General features: G+C 62.7%; 1 protein-coding gene across 3 annotated transcripts in view; it reads left to right on the top strand.

The window, feature by feature from the left end:
- The window catches only part of MAP3K12 (mitogen-activated protein kinase kinase kinase 12), an 82,601-nt gene extending 67,876 nt beyond the window's left edge, over window positions 1–14,725 (top strand). Inside the window, exons 3-15 of one of the 3 annotated variants that reach the window (XM_030554445.1) lie at window positions 2,740–2,923; window positions 3,347–3,538; window positions 4,691–4,849; window positions 5,514–5,672; window positions 7,294–7,402; window positions 8,311–8,420; window positions 8,664–8,780; window positions 10,295–10,432; window positions 11,159–11,774; window positions 12,744–12,814; window positions 13,248–13,524; window positions 14,457–14,576; window positions 14,656–14,725. In XM_030554445.1, coding sequence (XP_030410305.1) covers window positions 2,740–2,923; window positions 3,347–3,538; window positions 4,691–4,849; window positions 5,514–5,672; window positions 7,294–7,402; window positions 8,311–8,420; window positions 8,664–8,780; window positions 10,295–10,432; window positions 11,159–11,774; window positions 12,744–12,814; window positions 13,248–13,524; window positions 14,457–14,555 — 2,231 coding nt within the window. In that variant the 3' untranslated portion in view covers window positions 14,556–14,576; window positions 14,656–14,725. Of the gene's footprint in view, window positions 1–2,739; window positions 2,924–3,346; window positions 3,539–4,690; window positions 4,850–5,513; window positions 5,673–7,293; window positions 7,403–8,310; window positions 8,421–8,663; window positions 8,781–10,294; window positions 10,433–11,158; window positions 11,775–12,743; window positions 12,815–13,247; window positions 13,525–14,456; window positions 14,578–14,655 lie in introns of those variants that run through there. The other 2 variants (XM_030554444.1, XM_030554446.1) reach the window with 2 other exon arrangements.
- Window positions 14,726–17,688: the final 2,963 nt, after the last annotated feature.

Below are 17,688 nucleotides of genomic sequence, written 5' to 3' on the forward strand. Positions count from 1 at the left end.
AATCAGCAGAGCCCCATGGGAGTCACTGGGCCCGCGGGTATAAGTTGTCTGTCCTGTAGTGCCATTAGAGTCACAGCGTGGCTCTGTCTCCCTCTAGTGGCTGGATCATGTAAGGCGGTTTCTGAGGCTGCTCTTGCAGCCAGCTGAGCCACGCTGGCTGGTGCCCGTGCAATCCAGGGGGTCCGTGTTTGATCCCAGCTGCCTCCCAGGACAGCTGAAGGCCATGCTAGGACAGTGCTGCTCTCAGTCTCGATTCAGAGTGTCCTACAGAGCCCCCAAGGGAACAGAGGGAAGAATCTTGCCCCACTGGAATAGTTATAGGCTGGTCCCTGGCCCCTACCATCCCCATGTGCTCGACTTTGTCTGTGGCTGAAATGCAGCCACCTCTGAGGGGGAGACACAGCAGCTGTTTAACCTGCCAATGACCTGCAGCAGTCCAGGGTGGGAAGAGAAAATGCAGGATGTCCTGTTCCCGCAAATCTGCCAGGGAGAGGGGATGAGATATACGGGGCACAGAATGGAATCCTCCAAGCCAGGGCTCTGGAGTGAATTCCCCAGCTCTCGAGGTGAGTACCGAGGTCTGTAAGGGCAGGGCCTGTGGTCGGCATCTCCCCGGGAGGTGGAGGAGGAGGAAAGATTAGGTGGGAAAATGTCAGCTCCCATGAAGTCTGTCTTCCAGAGTCTAACTCTACCCAGTCCACATCCCCTCACAGCTCTGGCTCTCCCTGCCCAACTGGCCCTGCTCCCATCCCTCGCTGCAGTTCTGCCCGGCAGGGCTCCTCGCCAGGCCTCTTGCGTCTGTGGCTGGGGTCAGACGAGGGGATGGGAGGACAGGGATGGCCCCAAGCCCAGGCTGGAGTGGGGGCTGCTGGCAGCATTCTCCCAGCATGGCTCTGCCAGTGGCTTCCCTGCAGCAGTTAGCACGTCGGCAAGCGTTGAGTGGGAGTGAGCGAGCATGACGAGTGGGTGAGCCTGGGAGTGTGTGTGTGTGTGTGTGTGTAAGTGTGTGTGTGTGTGTCTGGGAGCATATGCATGTGAGCCTGGAAGTGTGTGTGTGAGAGCATGTACATGTGAGCGTGTGCCTGAGTGTGTGTGTGTGGGAGGGGTGGGAGTGTGTGCGTGCAAACCTGGGAGCGAGTGCCTGGGAGTGTGTGTGTGTATGTGTGAGTGTGTGTGCTTGTGAGCCTTGGAGTGTGTGTGTGTACGTGTGAGCGTGTGCCTGTGTGTATGTGTGAATATGTGAGCATGTGAATGGGAGCGTGTGTGTGTGTGTGTGTGTGTGTCTGGGAACATGTGCATGTGAGCCTTGGAGTGTGTGTGTGTGTATGTGTGAGTGTGTGTCTGAGATTGTGTGTGTGTGCGTGTGTGCATGTGTGCGCGTGTGCCTGCGATCATGTGAGTGTGTACATGTGAACATGTGCCTGGGAGTGGCTGGGTGCCTTTCTGAAGGTGGCAGGGTGTGTTAGTGTGCATGGAGGATGTGATCATTTTAGTGTGCGTGCACCTGTGTGTCTGTGTGTGCAGCTGTGAGTGCCTGCACATGCCTGCATGTGTGTTAGTGAGTGAGCGTGCAGAGGGCGTGCACCTGGCACACCATGGGCAGCTCCCCCTGGCCAGGCAGCCAGCTGCCCCTGTTTGGTGGCAGAGCCAGCTCCGACGCTGTCGGCTCTGACAGAGCCGGGCCAGGACGTCTGATCCATGACAGTGAACCCCCACTCCCACGAATGCACCTGAAGGCCCCGACAGCTCGTGTCTCCAGGTGGGGCTGTGCCCATGGCTGTGTGCAGCTCCCTGGCCCACTGGGCCTTGTGCTGAGCCCCATGGGGGGAGCAGCCTGGGCCCCACAGGGGATTCCGCTGGGACACGTGTTTGCAGCAGGCCACTCTAGCAGGGTCTGGGGCCTGCGAGATACCAAAGCCCTGGCTAGGGCCTGCCCCACACTCTCCCGGGTTCTGTCCTGTCACAGGGACCGCAGCTCAGAATGGAGAGGGGCTGGGTCACACTGGCCCTGTCAGCTCTGCTGGGGTGGGGTCACAGCTGCCACAGGGAGGGAAGCAGGAGAGAGCAAAAGTGCACTGCCGGAGTTGACAGATGTGCAGGAATTGTGCACACACACTCACGTGTGCACCCACCCATGCATGAACTCACACATGCTTGCACGCACACACTAACCACAACCCAGGGACTTGCCTGCGGGTTTTAATCACCCAGATGTTCCTCTTTCTCTTTCTGGCTGCTGGCGGTCTCACTTGAACTGGAACGTGTGGACTCAAGGCCGTGCCCAGAGTAGTGATGGGGACATGCCCACAGGGAGAGAATCCGGATTCTCCTGCTCCACAAGCACCTGCCATTGGAGCAGGAGACTCTCCATGAGCTCTTAGCAGGGTAGGGCCTATGGCACACAGCAGGGCAGTGCTGATTCCATCCAGCAGAGGGCGGCAGTGCCCCCTCCCCAGACACAGAGTTGCAGGTTCACTGCGGTCACACTTTATGACCCAAGAAGGCTGGGAGCCGCTCTGCCTCAGCTTGGCAGGTGCCTGGGTGGGGAGGGGCACCAGGTCCTGCGATCCCCTCACCCGTGGCAGTTTGGTCCTGATTCCTGGGAACTGATTCTGCAGAGAGTCACTAGGGAGTGGTGCCCAGGGCAGGTGGCACTGGCTCTGGGACTCCCCCAGCCCATCTCTGTGCCCAGGGCAGGTGGCACCGGCTCTGGGACTCACCCCTGCCCCATCCCTCCAGACACGTGGGAGGTGCCGTTCGAGGAGATCCTGGACCTGCAGTGGGTGGGCAGCGGGGCGCAGGGCGCTGTCTTCCTGGGGCGCTTTCACGGTGAGGAGGTGGCGGTGAAGAAGGTGCGAGACCTCAAGGAGACGGACATCAAACACCTGCGCAAGCTCAAACACCCCAACATCATCACCTTCAAGTGAGTATGGGGGAGGGGGCTCCTCAAATGGGGAGAGACCCCTCAGCTCCCCCCATGGTGCAGGATCCACGTGGGGTACACAAAACCCAGAGCACGCCTCCCATGTATCCACAGTAATGCACACGCATGGGATGCAGGGTCTGTGGCCCTGCCAGGCTGTGCCCACCCCCACTCCCCATTTGCACCCCATTGTATCTGGGCATGCAGTGGTGTCCGCTCTCTAGGAGGGGCACTCACCTTACAGCTGAGGCCAGGATGGGTGAGGGGTGCAGGGTTCCCTGGGAGGGGCAAGGCCGGGATGTCCCCACTATGCCCAACTAGACAGGCATCTCTGCCCAGCTGGCACCATCTGTTCCTGGCCTTGAGGAGGTGCCACCTCCTGCCCGGCTGGTTCCTATCCAGCCCTGCTCTCCTTCCCTTCAGGGGCGTCTGCACCCAGGCTCCTTGCTACTGCATCATCATGGAGTTCTGTGCCCAGGGGCAGCTGTATGAGGTGCTGCGAGCCGGGCGCAAGGTCACCCCCTCCCTGCTGGTCGACTGGTCCATGGGCATCGCGGGCGGCATGAACTACCTGCACCTGCACAAAATCATCCACCGTGACCTCAAGTCACCCAAGTAAGTGGCAGGAATGGGAGCTGGCGGGGGGTGGGGATGGGCATGGGGCCTGCAGGTGAGGGGCACAGATGGGCATGGGGTCTGCAGAGGAATCGGGGGGAGGGTGGGGCATGGGGTCTAGAGGGAAGCAGGGATGCACATGGGATCCGCAGGGGAGGGGGCACCCCCTAGGCAAGGGCAGAGTCACCAGCTAGAGCTCTGAGGCCCATCACCCCCACCCCCAGCCTGCGCGAACCGGCCCAGCTCTTCCCCCTGCTGGTGGGTGCGGGGAATGCACCCTGATCTATCTCCAGCATGAGCCATTCCCAGCCCTGCCAAGAGGGGAAACCCCCCACCCCCCTTTGCTCCCTCGGGGGCCTCCAAGGACCCAGCACCTGGGTTGACAAGAGGCCTCAGGGACTGCCCCCTGCTGATGGAGGGGATAGCACCCAGCACGGCCCCCTGCTGGTGGAGGGGATAGCACCCACCACCCTGCAATGCCCCCTGCTGATGGAGGGGATAGGACCCAGCACTGCCCCCTGCTGGTGGAGGGGATAGCACCCAGCACGGCCCCCTGCTGGTGGAGGGGATAGCACCCACCACCCTGCAATGCCCCATGCTGATGGAGGGGATAGGACCCAGCACTGCCCCCTGCTGGTGGAGGGGATAGCACCCACCACCCTGCAATGCCCCCTGCTGGTGGAGGGGATAGCACTCAGCACTGCCCCCTGCAGGTGGAGGGGATAGAACCCACCACCCTGCAATGCCCCCTGCTGGTGGAGGGGATAGCACCCAGCATGGCCCCCTGCTGGTGGAGGGGATAGCACCCACCACCCTGCAATGCCCCCTGCAGATGGAGGGGATAGCACCCAGCACTGCCCCCTGCTGGTGGAGGAGATAGAATCACCTACCCTGCAATGCCCCCTGCAGGTGGAGGGGATAGCACCCAGCACTGCCCCCTGCAGGTGGAGGGGATAGCACCCACCACCCTGCAATGCCCCCTGCAGATGGAGGGGATAGCACCCAGCACTGCCCCCTGCTGGTGGAGGAGATAGAATCCCCTACCGTGCAATGCCCCCTGCTGATGGAGGGGATAGCACCCAGCACTGCCCTCTGCTGGTGGAGGGGCTAGTACCCCCCTACCCATGCTGACTCTTTCTGCCCCCCCCCCAGCATGCTGATCACCTACGATGACGTGGTGAAGATCTCGGACTTCGGCACCTCCAAGGAGCTGAGTGATAAGAGCACCAAGATGTCCTTCGCTGGCACTGTGGCCTGGATGGCCCCCGAGGTCATTCGCAACGAGCCCGTCTCTGAGAAGGTCGACATCTGGTGAGCATGGGAGGCTGGGTGGGGAGGGATTGGGGGGGAAAGGTGTGTGGGGGTCTCCGAGCCCACGGCAGGGACTGGCGGGCGGGATTTGGAGTTGAGAGGGCTCCTGGCCTAGGGCAGGAACAGGGGGCAGGGGTGGGGGCGGAGAAAGAGATGGGAGTAGGACTTGGGTTGGGGGTTCCATCCCCTGCAATGGGGTGGGGGCAGGGGATCCTGGGAAGAAGGTGGGTCAGGAAGGGAGCTGGACTCTAAAGGGTTACAGTGCCTCAGTTTCCCTCCCCACAGCCTCTGCTCCTGCCCTGCAGCACCTTGAGATCCTAGCCAGGGTGGGATTTGAAGGGAGATTTGGGGAGGGCCCACAGAAGTACTAGATCTGGGGCAGCTGGAGGGGTCAGTGGGGGACAGGAGTGTTTGGAGCTGGGGGAAGCTTGTCTATGGATTGTAGAGTTCTCCCTGGCCTGGCCTGGCCAACAGCGGACATGGGGGGATGGGGGACACCCTGCTGGATCCAGATGATCTTCCCAGGCTGGCATCAGCTGCCTCCTTTCCCATCACCTGGTGCCTTGGAGGTTTGAGGGAAGAGGAGGGGCTGGGAGGGAGAAGCTGATTCTGGCGCCTCCCACTACTGGAGAGCTCCCCACATCTGCTGACACGTCCCCCCCAGGTCCTTCGGGGTGGTGCTGTGGGAGCTGCTGACAGGCGAAATCCCCTACAAGGACGTGGATTCCTCGGCTATCATCTGGGGCGTGGGCAGCAACAGCCTGCACCTGCCTGTGCCCTCCGGCTGCCCCGACGGCTTCAAGATCCTACTGCGCCAGTGCTGGTGAGTGCCCCCAGTGACCCCCCAATGACCTTCCAGTGCTGGTGAGTGCCGCCAGTGACCCCTCAATGACCTCTCAGTGCTGGTGAGTGCCGCCAGTGACCCCTCAATGACTTCTCAGTGCTGGTGAATGCCCCCAATGACCTCCAAGTGCTAGTGAGTGCCCCCAGTAATCCCCAGTGCTGGTGTGTGCCCCCAGTGACTCCCCAATGACCTCCCAGTGCTGGTGAGTGCCCCCAGTGACCCACCCAATGACCTTCCAGTGCTGGTGAGTGCCGCCAGTGACCCCTCAATGACCTCTCAGTGCTGGTGAATGCCCCCAATGACCTCCAAGTGCTAGTGAGTGCCCCCAGTAATCCCCAGTGCTGGTGTGTGCCCCCAGTGACCCACCCAATGACCTTCCAGTGCTGGTGAGTGCCCCCAGTGACCCACCCAATGACCTTCCAGTGCTGGTGAGTGCCGCCAGTGACCCCTCAATGACCTCTCAGTGCTGGTGAGTGCCGCCAGTGACCCCTCAATGACTTCTCAGTGCTGGTGAATGCCCCCAATGACCTCCAAGTGCTAGTGAGTGCCCCCAGTAATCCCCAGTGCTGGTGTGTGCCCCCAGTGACTCCCCAATGACCTCCCAGTGCTAGTGAGTGACCCACCCCCCCGTGCTCCTTCAGTGTTGGTGAGTGCCCCCAATCTCCAGTAATTCCCAGTGCCGGTGTGTGCCCCCAGTGACTCCCCAATGACCTTCCAGTGCTGGTGAGTGCCACCAGTGACCCCTCAATGACCTTCCAGTGCTGGTGAGTGCCCCCAGTGACCCACCCAATGACCTTCCAGTGCTGGTGAGTGCCGCCAGTGACCCCTCAATGACTTCTCAGTGCTGGTGAATGCCCCCAATGACCTCCAAGTGCTAGTGAGTGACCCCCCCCCAGTGCTCCTTCAGTGTTGGTGAGTGCCCCCAATCCCCAGTGATTCCCAGTGCCGGTGTGTGCCCCCAGTGACTCCCCAATGACCTTCCAGTGCTGGTGAGTGCCACCAGTGACCCCTCAATGACCTTCCAGTGCTGGTGAGTGCCCCCAGTGATCCCCAATGCTGGTGAGTGCTCCCAATCCCCAGTGATCCCCAGTGCTGGTGTGTGCCCCCAGTCACCCCTAATGACCTCCCAGTGCTGGTGAGTGACCCCCCAGTTTCCCTCCAGTGTTGGTGAGTGCCTCCCAACCCCCCAGTGACCACACCATTGCTAGTGAGTGCCACAGTGCTCCCCCCAGTACTGGTGAGTACTCCCCAGTGACCCCCCCCAGTGCTGGTGAGTCCTCCTGACCCCCCAGTGACCCCCCCGAGTGCTGGTGAGTGCCCCCCAGTGCTGGTAAGTCTCCCCCTAGCATCCTCCACAGCAGCCCCCCTGGTGCTGGTCAGCCCAGAGTGGAGCAGTTGATTCCCCCCCCCCACTCCTTCCTTCTGTCCACTCCTGTCCACTCCTCCCCCGGCCAGTGCCACATGCCAGGAGTCTGTTGGCTCTCAGCCTCATTGCCTGTAAGCCAGGTGCCGTATCACCCCACACAAACCAGAGGGGCCCAGACTCCCTGCTGGGGGTCCCTTGCCTGCCCCAGGACCCAAACCTGCCTCTGCCCCCTAGGAACAGCAAACCCCGCAACCGGCCGTCCTTCCGCCAGATCCTGCTGCACCTGGACATCGCCTCGGCGGACGTGCTCTCCACGCCCCAGGAGACCTACTTCAAATCCCAGGTGGGTCCCCCACTGCAGCCCCCATGCATCATCCAGCCCCCCACTGCTCTCCCTTCCAGACCCCTGCTCCTTCTTCCAGCGCCCCATGCACCTGCCCAGTCCCCCACTGCTCCTCCTTCCAGCCCCCTACTCCTCCTTCCAGCACCCCATGCACCTGCCCAGTCCCCCACTGCTCCTCCTTCCAGCCCCCATGCACCCGCCCAGCCCCCCACTGCTCCTCCTTCCAGCTCCCATGCACCTGCCCAGTCCCCCACTGCTCCTCCTTCCAGCCCCCATGCACCTGCCCAGTCCCCCACTGCTCCTCCTTCCAGCCCCCATGCACCCGCCCAGTCCCCCACTGCTCCTCCTTCCAGCCCCCATGCACCTGCCCAGTCCCCCCTGCTCCTCCTTCCAGCCCCCATGCACCTGCCCAGTCCCCCACTGCTCCTCCTTCCAGCCCCCATGCACCCGCCCAGCCCCCCACTGCTCCTCCTTCCAGCCCCCATGCACCCGCCCAGCCCCCCACTGCTCCTCCTTCCAGCCCCCATGCACCCACCCAGTCCCCCACTCCTCCCCCTTCCATCCCCTGGCTCCCTCTTCCAGTCCCCCATGCATCTGCCCAGCCCCCCACTGCTACTTCTTCCAGCCTTCCTCCTTCCAGCCGCACTCCCCTCGCTGTCAGTGCTGTCCCCAGTGTCCCAGCAGGGGGTGCTGTTTGGGGGTTTAGCTGTAGACTCACACTCCCCTCCTCCCCCCGTCTCCCCTCTGGGGCTTATTGAAGCCCTCAGGGCAGACCCAGGCCGGGGCTGGGGCAGCAATGAAAGAACTGAGCCCCCCAACATCCTTCCCCGAGGTGCCCTGCAGGGGGTGCTTGGCCCTGTGGCGGGGGTTCCTGGGGCCGGTGCTGAGACCCGTGTCGCCCCCTGCAGGCCGAGTGGCGCGAGGAGGTGAAGCTGCACTTTGAGAAGATCAAGTCGGAGGGGACGTGTCTGCACCGGCTGGAGGAGGAGCTGATCAACCGGCGCCGTGATGAACTCCGGTCAGGGGGGGCCCGGAGCAGGAGGGCATCCCACTGGGATGGTGGGTGGGGATGGGGCAGGGATCTCCATGGCAGGGGGATGTCCCGTTCAGATCAGGGGGCAGGGCAGGGCTTGGGAAGGCACCGGGCAGGGGTCCTCGGAGAGGAGGGGGTGACATTGCATCTGATGGGGGAGGGGGACCTTTGGCCCCACCTCCAGCTGTGTGATTGACAGCTCCCCTTCTGCGCCACCCCCCCCCCCAGGCATGCGCTGGACATCCGGGAGCACTACGAGCGCAAGCTGGAGCGGGCCAACAACCTCTACATGGAGCTTAACTCCCTCATGCTGCAGCTGGAGCTGAAGGAGAAGGAGCTGCTCAGGTGAGGGCACCCCCCAGCCTGTGGGGTCCAGCCCCCCATCACTGGCCCCTCAGGGATCCAGCCCCCCAGGAGAGGCCAACCTGCCCATCACCACCTCCTGCAAGGATCCAGCGCCCCACAATCACTGCCCCCTCAGGGATCCAGCTCTGCATTACTGCCAGTCTAGGGGCCCTGCCTGCCCATCACTGACCCCTGGGAGATCCAGCCCACCCCCTCATCACTACCCCCTGCAGGCCCCTGTCACTGCCCACCTGGGAGATCCAGCTCCCCCCCCCCATCATTGCTTCCTGGGGGGCCAAGACCCCCATCACCACCTCCTGCGGGAATTGATCCCCTTATCACTGTCCCTCTGGGGAAATCCAGCCCCCCATCACCACCCACTCTGGGATCCAGTCCGCCATCAGCACCCCCTGTGGGGATCCAGCCCCTCCTATCGCTGCCTCCCCATGGAGCCCAGCTTGCCAATAACTGTCCCCCAGGGCTCCAAGCCCCCACATATCCAACCTCCAGAGGGCTCCAACCCCTCATCACTGCCCCCGTGGGCGATCCAGACCCCAATTCCCATCTCAAAGGGAGGGTTCAGCTCTCCAATCTCTGCCCCCCATGGGATAGCCTGATCCCCCCAACACACACGCATGGTCCTCGAAGGGCTGGCTCTTCAGGATTGCCCCGCCATGATCTCTCCAATGAACTCAGTGGCGCTCCCACTGATTTACACCAGCTGAGGGTCTGGCCCCTGCCCCTGCAGGTGTCAGAGGAAGGAGTAAATGCTCCCTTTCCACCCCCACCTCCAGAACTGTCCTCAGGCCAATTCCTTCCTGACCTTGGAGAGGGACAACTTTATGCCTTGGAGCATGAAGGTGAAAGAGCATTACTCTGATCTAGGCAATGGTGGGGAGGGTGCAGTGCCTGGACTGGGGCTGAGTCTGACAGTGGCAGTGCCCAGGCCAGGGCTGAGTCTGACAGTGGCAGTGCCCAGGCCAGGGCTGAGTCTGACGTAGGCTAGGCCCAGGCCAGGGCTGAGTCTGATGGGAGCAGTGCCCGGGCAAGGCTGAGTCTGACGGGGGCCAGGCCCGGGCTGAGTCTGACGGGGCAGTGCCTGGGCAGCACTGACTCTGATGGGGGCAGTGCCCGGGCAAGGCTGAGTCTGACGGGGGCAGTGCCCAGGCAGGGCTGAGTGACGGGTGCAGTGCCTGGGCAAGGGCTGAGTCTGACGGGGGCAATGCCTGGGCAAGGGCTGAGTCTGACGGGGCCAGAGCTGAGTCTGATGGGGGCAGTGCCCAGGCAGGGCTGAGTCTGATGGGGGCCAGGCCCGGGCCAGGGCTGAGTTTGGCAGGGGCAATGCCCAGGCAGGGCTGAGTCTGACGGGGCCAGGGCTGACTCTGATGGGGGCAGTGCCCAGGCAGGGCTGAGTCTGACGGGGCCAGGGCTGACTCTGATGGGGGCAGTGCCCGGGCAGGGCTGATTCCAATGGGGGCTGTGCCCAGGCAGGCCTGACTCTCTCTCCCTGGCAGGCGGGAGCAGGCGCTGGAGAAGAAGTACCCGGGGCTGTTCAAGCCGCATGCATCGCGCAGTCTCCTGCACGGCAACACGGTGGAGAAGCTCATCAAGAAGAGGAACGTGCCCCAGAAGCTGTCGCCGCACAGCAAGCGGTGAGGGGCCTGGTCTGGGGCCGCAGCCACACTCCTCACCTTGGGGTGGAGGCGGGGTCAGGACTCCTGGGTTCTGGCCCTTGCTCACTGTGTTATGAGGAGGGACAAGCCCCTTTCCCTCTGTAATGACCTGGGGGGTAGGGGCTGTGAGGTGGAATCACCACTAGGCACCTGCGGGGAGACTGAGGCACAGGGAGGTTGGGGAGGAAGGGGGCTGAGGTGGGGGGAGGGTAGATGGGGGGCTGAGGCTCAGGGAAGTGGGGGGAAGGAGCTGAGGCTCAGGGAGGTGGGGGAGGGAAATGGGGGGCTGAGGTAGAGGGAGATGGGGAGGGATATGGGGGGGCTGAGGCTCAGGGAAGTAGGGGGAAGGAGCTGAGGCTCAGGGAGGTGGGGGAGGGAGATGGGAGGGCTGAGGTACAGGGAGATGGGGGAGGGATATGGGGGGGCTGAGGTACAGGGTGGTGGGGGGAGACAGCTGGAGGGGGGAGCTGAAGCACTGGAGGTTGGGGGAGGTCTGCGGCTCTGGAGGGTTGGGGGATGGGAAGGGAGGCACAGGAACATGGGGGAGGAAAGCTGAGGGGGGGAAGGAGTTGAGGGTGGGGGAGCTGAGTTGGCAGAAGATGCAGGACTGGGGACAGGGAAGGCACTTGGGATCAAAGAGGGGCACAGAAAGTGGGGAGCGGAAGGGTGCAGGGACTGGCCCCGCTGACCCACGCTGTCCCCCAGGCCGGACATCCTGAAGACAGAGGTGATCCTGCCCAAACTGGACTCGGCCATTGCCCAGGTGTCAATACCCGCGTGCCAGAAGGGCCCCACCTCCCCGGGCCGGAGCCGCCGGGCCAAGCCGCGCTACCGCAAAGCCAGCGCCAAGGGCAGCTGTGGGGAGCTGGCAGGGCCCCGGGCCCCAGAGCCAGCGGATGTGGGGCAGCAGCTGGAGACCCCTGCCGCCCTGCGTGGGCTGCAGCACGACCTGCTGCGCCGGATGTCCTCGTCCAGCCCTGACCTCATCAACACCACCCTGGAGGCCGAGGCCAAGAAAGAGGGGGCCCGTGCCGGGCCCGAGTCGCCCCCAGCCGAGCAGCCCCACAGCGAGACCCCCAGTGAGGACACAGCCTCTGTGCCCTTCTCCAGCAGCCCCGACTCACCCTCCTCCAAGCAGGGGGCCGTGGGGCCAGCAGACAAGAGCCACCGGCTGTTGGCCCTAGCCCAGAGGCTGCAGCCAGGCGAGGAGCCCGACAAGGAGGCAGGCATGGCAGGCAAGGGGGGCAAGGCCTGTGGGGTGCCGCAGCAGAACCTGACACCCGCAGAGCTGCTGTACCGGGCGGCTGTGACCCGGAGCCAGGTGAGCACGGCTCAGCGGGGGCTGGGCCTTGGGGCGCGGGGCGCCTGTGTTGATTTTAAATGGGTTGACTGTAGGGGGCAGTAGGGGACTGTTGGTTGTGAAGCTGACGGCCTGTAGGGGGTGCATGCAGCATTGCTGGGACTGGAACACTGCGCCCAGCTCTGGGGTGTGCGTTGTATGAGGGAGATCGGAGGAGCCACAAAACTGGCCGCAGGCTGGAGAAGATGCTGGCAGTGAGGGGCTCAGCAAAACGTGGCTGGAGACGTGCCTCAACCAGGGCTCCTGGGCCCTTCGCAGGGGGGACCAGGCACTGAGGGGCCCCTCAGTCGAGTGGGGATCAGGCAGGATGGGAACCAACAGTTGGAGTTTAAAGCCACTAGCTTCAAAGGAAGTATTCAGCCCCCGTTTGTCCCGGGGTGGGGATGGGGGTGATGAACTATGGGGACACGCCCTCGGGATAAGGAGGAGAGATGATGTTCTCCAGCATTTGGAGGCTGCAGGCCTAGCCAGACTGCCTGTGGGGAAAGTGGGTCAGAGCCAAGTTACTGGGCTCCTGAAGGGGCTGACAGGGGAGAATTCGCTGGCCTGGGCTACCTGGTTTGGCTAGTTCCCCCCAGCCCTCAGCATCCCCATCCCTGTGCCCCCCATCCCTGTGGATCCCCAATCCCTCAGCCCCTCCTTTCCACAATCCCTGTGCCCCTCCCCAGTCCCTGTGCTAACCCAGTCCTGGGCTGTCCCCACAGCTCCACAATCCTGACACGCAGCCTCCTGCTATCCCAGTCAGTAGGTTGCTGGCTCTCACGTGGCTGTTCTGGCTGGTGACAGGCCCTGGGCATATTCTGCCCTGTGGGCAAGCGGGTGTCCCGGCTGTCCAGGGCAGCCTGTGTCCTCTTGTGCCCATGGGGTTCACAGCAGCTAGGCGGGGGCAGGTCCAGCTAATGTGGCTCTTCTCTGCCTTCTGCTCTCCAGAAGCGAGGGGTCTCGTCCGAGGAGGAGGAGGGAGAAGTGGACAGCGAGGTGGAGCTGCCACTGAGGCAGAGGTGGGTACGGGCCTGGGCTCCTGAGCCTTCAACACCATTGCTCAGCTATGTGGCCTTTCTCCCCTGCCATTGGCCTGCCGTGCCCGGTGAGCCCTGGTGCAGGGGTCGTTGTGGCACGTGGGTGTTTGTCACCCTCTATGGGGCGCTGTAATAGTGCCGGAAACTGCTCGTTGTGCTTAAGACCATGGCTAATGGTCCTAGTCGTTAGAGCAGGGCGGGCTTGGAAGCCAGGATGCCTGGGTTCTTTGCTCAGTTCCGGGTGGCTAGAACGGAGGGAGGGGCGGCTAGACACCCTAAATGCCTGGGTTCTGTCCCTGGCTCTGTCACTGGCCTATTGTACGGCATTGCGCTCACTGAAGAGTCCCTGGGCCTCAGTCCCCAGCAGGGACAATACCCCCGACTGGTGGGTGATGGGGGGCCGCTCTGCTGACAGGTGGCCCCAGGGGCTGAGCAAGCGCCAGTCGCTCTCCACCTTCAGCTCAGAGAACTTCTCGGACGGGGACGGCGAGGAGGGGAACACGAGCGACGCGTCGCCCAGCGGCACGCCCGACGTGGCCAGCACCCATACAGGCGAGCGCTCGGACGACATGCTCTCGCAGAGCTCCGAGATCCCGCTCGACGCCCTGGCCCACTCTGACGGCCTGTCCGAGAAGGAGGCCGCTGTCCGGCAAGTCGAGAGCCAGCTCAGCGCTGAGCAGAATGCCACTGAGGTGAGTGAGTGCCTCCCCTGCTGAGGGCTGCGGGGTGCAGGGGCTCGAGGGGGGTGGCAGTCCCTGTGCCCCCCCGCTGGGGGCTGGAGGGGGGGTGGAGTCCCATGTGCCCCCCCTGCTGGGGAACACAATGGGGGGTGGGATCCCCAGTGCTTCCCCCACTGGGAGCTGGAGGGTGCAGGGGCTCGAGGGGGGTGGCAGTCCCTGTGCCCCCCCGCTGGGGGCTGGAGGGGGGGTGGAGTCCCATGTGCCCCCCCTGCTGGGGAATACAAGGGGAGGTGGGATCCCCAGTGCTTCCCCCACTGGGGGCTGGAGGGTGCAGGGGGATCGAGGGGGGTGGGGTCCCATCTGCCCCCCCTGCTGGGGAATACAAGGGGGTGTGTGGGATCCCCAGTGCTTCCCCTCCTGGGGGCTGGGGGGTACAGGGGGCTGAAGTGAGGAGGTCATGAGTTCCTCCTGTTGGGGACTGTGGGGGGGTACAGTGTGTTCAGGGCCCAGGGAGGGGAGTCCCAAGTGCTCCCCCTCCTGGGGGATGTGGGGAATGCCAGGGGGCTGAAGTGGGCGGGGGGTCAAAGAGCGCCCCCTGTTGGTGACTGTAGGGGGGTACAGTGTGTTCAGGGGAGGGGAGTCCCACGTGCTCCCTGTGCTGGGGATGTGGGGACTGCCAGGGGTTCCAGGGGACAGATTCCCGGAGGCTCCAGTGGTGCAGGGGCTACAAGAACCACTGGGTTGGTGATGCCCATAAAGGGTGAGCCCCGGGTTCATCAGGACTTGCAGAGCATCTTGCCCCTCAGTGGGGCCCGTCTGCCCAGGACATCACAGTGGGTGGAGGTGGAGCAGCAGTTTGGTTTGGCATTGGGGGTGGGGGTGCCAGCTCCCCCTTTTCCTCCCATCTGTGCTCTGATCTCGCCTTTCCCCCGGCTCCGGACCAGACCCCCTCCGTGTACGAGGACTCGGACTGTGACAGCACCGAACTGGACCACTCGGGCAGCGGAGACACGCACAGACTGCCGGCTGCCCCCAGCTCGTGATGCCCTCCACCCCCCCCCGAGGTTGTACAGACCCCCCAGATATTTATATAAATAATCTATAAATCTCTATATAAAGCTATATAATGTATAATCTACCCAGAGGCAGCGCTGGAGCCAGCCGGAGCGGCCCATGCACTGAACCCACCTTGGTCCTGATGGACAGACTGAGGGGCCAGGGGCCTAGCCTTGTACAGCTGGAGAAATGCCCCATGGCGTTGGACTCCTGGCCAGAAGGGCTCTGTGGCACTGGCACCAGCTCAGAGCAGGACCGGCCCATTATGGGCAGTGTCTGGGAACAGGCCCAGGATGCACTGGGGCAGCGGCTGGGATGCGGAGGAGCATAATCCCCCCCTCCCACCACCATCTGCAAAGCTGAACCCAAGAGAGGCGAGATGCGGCGCTGTCCCGGCGCTCCCGGCGCTTAGCCCGAGCGGACCCGTTGGCAGGCTGGGTCCAGCCGTGAGCTTGGCAGGAGCCGGAGAGGGAGGGCAGGCAGCGTGGTGCCCTGTGGGCAGAGGTGTGCAGGTTGCTACGTCGCGGAGATCGTGTGGAAGCTCCTTCGAGACCAGTCAAAGCAACCAGCCACCCCCAAAAATCTGCCCAGCGCAGCAACGCACCAGGCTGGGGCAGAACCTCGAGCCGACCTGCCGCCGGGGGCAGAACCGCGATCCCACGCTCCTGCTCCCAGGCAGACTCTAGATCCAAACCTCCTGCTCCGTAGCAGCCGCCCCCAGCTCAGCACTGAGCAATTCTGCCCCCGCCCCAGGCCGCTGCCAGCTTTTGGGCCAAGGGAGGGTGGGGGTGGCTGCGCTGCCTCCTGCTGGTACCCACATGCACTGCACTTTTTGTTGGTGTTTATTTATTTTAAACGAATGTTTACATTTGCACTTGTGTCCTGGTTGGAAAAGGGAGGGGTGTCGCGTGGGGGGGTGGGGCTGCTGACTCCTCTGAGCCCCTGTTGTGTGGGGGGAGGCAGCCCCCCCTTCCCCTGTTTATGTAGGTGGGTGCCTCCCGCAGAGCTGTTTCTCAGGTGAAAGTCCCCCTGCCCCTCCTCTCCTTCTGGAACTGTTTGTCCTCGCTGCTGACTGTTTGGCCCCTTGGACCCCTCCCGTAGTGCAGGTGTTGGGAGCAGTGAGCCCAGCATGGGATCAGTGTGGGCTGCCCCCCTAAAACCTCAGGTGACCAGACAGCAAATGTGAAAAATGAGGCTGGGGGTTAATAGGAGCCTATATAAGAAAAAGACAACAAAATTGGGACATCTGGTCACCCTATTGGGTTGCCTGCTATCATGCTGGCAGAGACCCATGGGCTGGTTGGCCGTCAGACTCCCCCTGCAGAGCCGAAGGCCCTGTGCCTCCCTAGCCCTGAAGAGGGGGTGGCTCAGGCCCTAGGGGGAGGGGCAGAGTGCTGGCTAGCCATGCTAGCTGGGGGGGTGGGGGTTGTCATAGCTCCTGCCTGGTTTTTAGCCTTGCTTGATGGGGCATGTTTCACCTGGCACCTCCTGGGGTTTCTGTAGGTCCCCCCAAAGCTCCTAGTTTCCCTGGGTAGCTCCTGGCTGGCCTAGGGTCCTGGCAAGAGGGCAAGGGGGGGGGGTGACAGCTAAATGCCCCCAATCCAATGTAGCACATTCACCAGCACTGGACTTACCTGCCCCACCCATGCCTGGTGCCTGGCCAGCATGGCTGTGGGTTAGGCTCTCCTGATGCCCAGGCTCCAGAGGGGATTTTCTGGCGGGGTGCTGCAGGGCCGAGTTTAGGGCAACCAGATGTTGATTTTTATAGGGTGTGTCCCAATTTTTGGTGATTTTTCACACTTGCTGGCTGGTCACCCTAGCTGAGTTCCCCAGCCTGTCAGGTTTGTGGCTAAGGCAGTAGGAGCCTGTGGGCCATGAGCCATGGCTTTGCCCCACAGGCAGGCCCAGCTGGCTGGTGCATGGAGCTCACCCTCCCCCCCAAAATCCACACCTGGCCCCCCACAGCCCCCAAAACAGGGTAGGCCAGTTGCCTCTCGTTTGCCCCTTGTGGGGGAAGGGAGCATGTTTTGTGCTGGTCATGCACCTGTCCCAGCAAGCTCACCTGCTCAGAGAGAGGCAGTTAGGCCCCATGGCTACACCACTTGCCTGGGACCCTGGGGTACTTCTCTAGCTCTGCCATTGGCCTGCTGGGAGACCTCAAGAAAAATTGTTTCCCTTTGCCTTGCCTCAGTTTCCCATCTGTACAATGAGGCTTATGCTAGGAGCCTGCTGTGCAAAGACAATAGCTGGGTATTAAATCAACAAGGAGGCAGGAAGGGAAACAGCAGCCCAGCAAGGGGCCTTGCCCTGAAAGGGTCACCCAACAGGTCAAGAGCAGGGCCCACAGCCCAGGCCAGTGCTCTATCCACCAGCCTATGCTTTCTATTTGTTTGTAGCAATTCCTTCTGAGACCAGCAGAGCCAGCTGCAGTACGTGCATGCCAGCAACCTAGGCCTCCAGCTACCTGAGGGGCAAGGGGAGAAAGAGACCATGGCCAAGGGGTAGTACTGAGTGATGTTTGACCCAAACTTTTGGGGGGACATGGGGCCAAAAAATGCAGCTTTAGGGTCACCCAAGCTGTTTCTGTTGGAGTCATCAAATTTGCTCCCCCCAAAAAAAAATCCAGGAAAAAGGGACATGAAACATTGTTTTTTTTGGTTTCAAAATGACTTTTTGGTCCCACAGCCCACCACCCTCTGGCCCAGCTCTAGGGTGGAACGTGACCCTCTGGTTCTCCTCAGTGGCCTGCTTCTCTCCCCCGTCCCTCAAACATCTGCTTCTGCCTCCTGGCCATGCAATGTGCTTCAGGGCAGCAGCCAGGGCTGAGAGCACCTCCTGTATCCAGCCTAAAGGTGGTCACCTGTGCAATGGCTCTGCCCTGCCAGCACAGGGAGCTGGGAAGGAAAAGGCTGGAGACAGACTTGCTGATCTGCCATCCCCACCTGCCTGCACCCCAGCAAGCACGTGCCTGTTCACCATGTGCAGAGGATGGAGCACTACATGGTCCAGCCCCAGGCAGCATGCCCCAGGGGGTGGGTGGGGGGAGAGAGGAAGCCCCCTTCCTTCCAGCAGTGGGAAAGGATTGAACAGCAGGTGCACAGCCCTGCCCTAGGCTCTCCA

This window comes from Gopherus evgoodei, chromosome 3 (genome assembly GCF_007399415.2).
Source record: "Gopherus evgoodei ecotype Sinaloan lineage chromosome 3, rGopEvg1_v1.p, whole genome shotgun sequence".
NCBI lineage: Eukaryota > Metazoa > Chordata > Testudines > Testudinidae > Gopherus > Gopherus evgoodei.